The sequence below is a fragment of the Austrofundulus limnaeus genome, unplaced genomic scaffold (genome assembly GCF_001266775.1).
Source record: "Austrofundulus limnaeus strain Quisiro unplaced genomic scaffold, Austrofundulus_limnaeus-1.0 Scaffold365, whole genome shotgun sequence".
In the NCBI taxonomy this organism is placed as follows: domain Eukaryota; kingdom Metazoa; phylum Chordata; class Actinopteri; order Cyprinodontiformes; family Rivulidae; genus Austrofundulus; species Austrofundulus limnaeus.
The window spans coordinates 481,126-482,346 of NW_013952767.1; the positions used below are offsets into that span (position 1 = coordinate 481,126).

Genomic DNA, 1,221 nt, shown 5'->3' on the forward strand with positions numbered 1-1,221 from the left:
CATTTGTGTTGCAGATGATGAAAGTTGAAAAGAAATCAACTTTTGTAAGAGAGTATAATAATCTACTGTGTCATTAATCTAAATAAAATAAACAATCTATTTGCATTTTGAACAAGACATGGCACATTCTTAACATACTGTATGTCTATAACGGTCTTTAAAACGAAAAATTTAGCTGATTTTTTTTAAAATGTCGTTATTCCTTTAAATCTCTATTCGAAAAGCCAGTTGACCAGGAACAGTATCGGAAAGCTGCTGCGTTCAAAACTAACATGTTTTACAGCATCTCCTGAAACCAGAGTGTGTTTTCTAATAATAGGTACAGCTGTACTTTATTACCACCTGCTTTAATTTAAAGTAAAATCCTGGTTCACAAAAAAAAAATGGAAAAAAGTGCAGAGGGGAGACATTCTCTGGTGTGGATTTAACACAAGGAAAGGTTTGTGTAGTGGTTGCCTGCAGCAGTTTCAGCACTCATCCTGCTGCTTAAGGTTTCTGCAGATTTGGACGTAGTTAAGTAGGAACGGTTAAAGTAATTATTGCCTGAGCACAGTCCAACACCGGTCCAAGCATCTGCGCAGGAACTGGGACGGGCTTGGAGAGAGTCGCCCCCTACTTCTGGATCTTCACTCTCTGCAACCTGCTCATAAACGTAACTGTTTTCTCCAAYGCAGAGAAAAGCCAGATCTTTGTTCAGCGTCACATAGTCCGGAAGGACTTTGGTCCCAGGGCTTCCATCGAGTTGTTCTTCAGCRGAGAGGTTTTCATCAGAAGACATGAGTTCAGACGTTTCTCCARCTGACTTTATCGATCCTGGGATCTCACCTTCAGACATGATCTCCACCACTGAGGAAGTGGTTTCTTCAAAGCACTGCTTTGATATGACAGGTGGGCCCTGGAAGTCATATTTAATATATGATGGCATTTAAATTCAGGCTATACCTCGACATAAACAGTACCAGTGTTGCATTATTTGTTGTTTTAGGTGTGATTCATGTAGGGTTCAATTCATTTCTGTTAATTAATTTACCCATTTCTGTTGGTTGATGTCTGTCAGAAAGTCTTGCAGAACCTTTTCAAGGTTGGGCACAGCGGGCCAAAAATACTGCTTGAGTTTACTTTAAAAAAACACACAAAACAATAGATGTTTCACTTGTGCTAAATTAAAATGAAACAGTTGAAAACGTCAGGAAATTTGGAGACATATTGTTAGTATGTTGG

At 38.9% G+C, this 1,221-nt stretch overlaps 1 protein-coding gene across 1 annotated transcript in view; it reads right to left on the reverse strand.

Moving 5' to 3' along the window:
- Positions 1 to 200: 200 nt before the first annotated feature.
- mpl (MPL proto-oncogene, thrombopoietin receptor) overlaps positions 201 to 1,221 on the reverse strand; it is an 11,682-nt gene continuing 10,661 nt past the window's right edge. Inside the window, exons 8-9 of the mRNA XM_014023369.1 lie at positions 1,031 to 1,118; positions 201 to 895 (exon numbers count right to left, since the gene is read on the reverse strand). Of these exons, the coding sequence (XP_013878823.1) occupies positions 425 to 895; positions 1,031 to 1,118 (559 nt within the window). The 3' untranslated portion in view covers positions 201 to 424. The remainder of the gene's footprint in view (positions 896 to 1,030; positions 1,119 to 1,221) is intronic.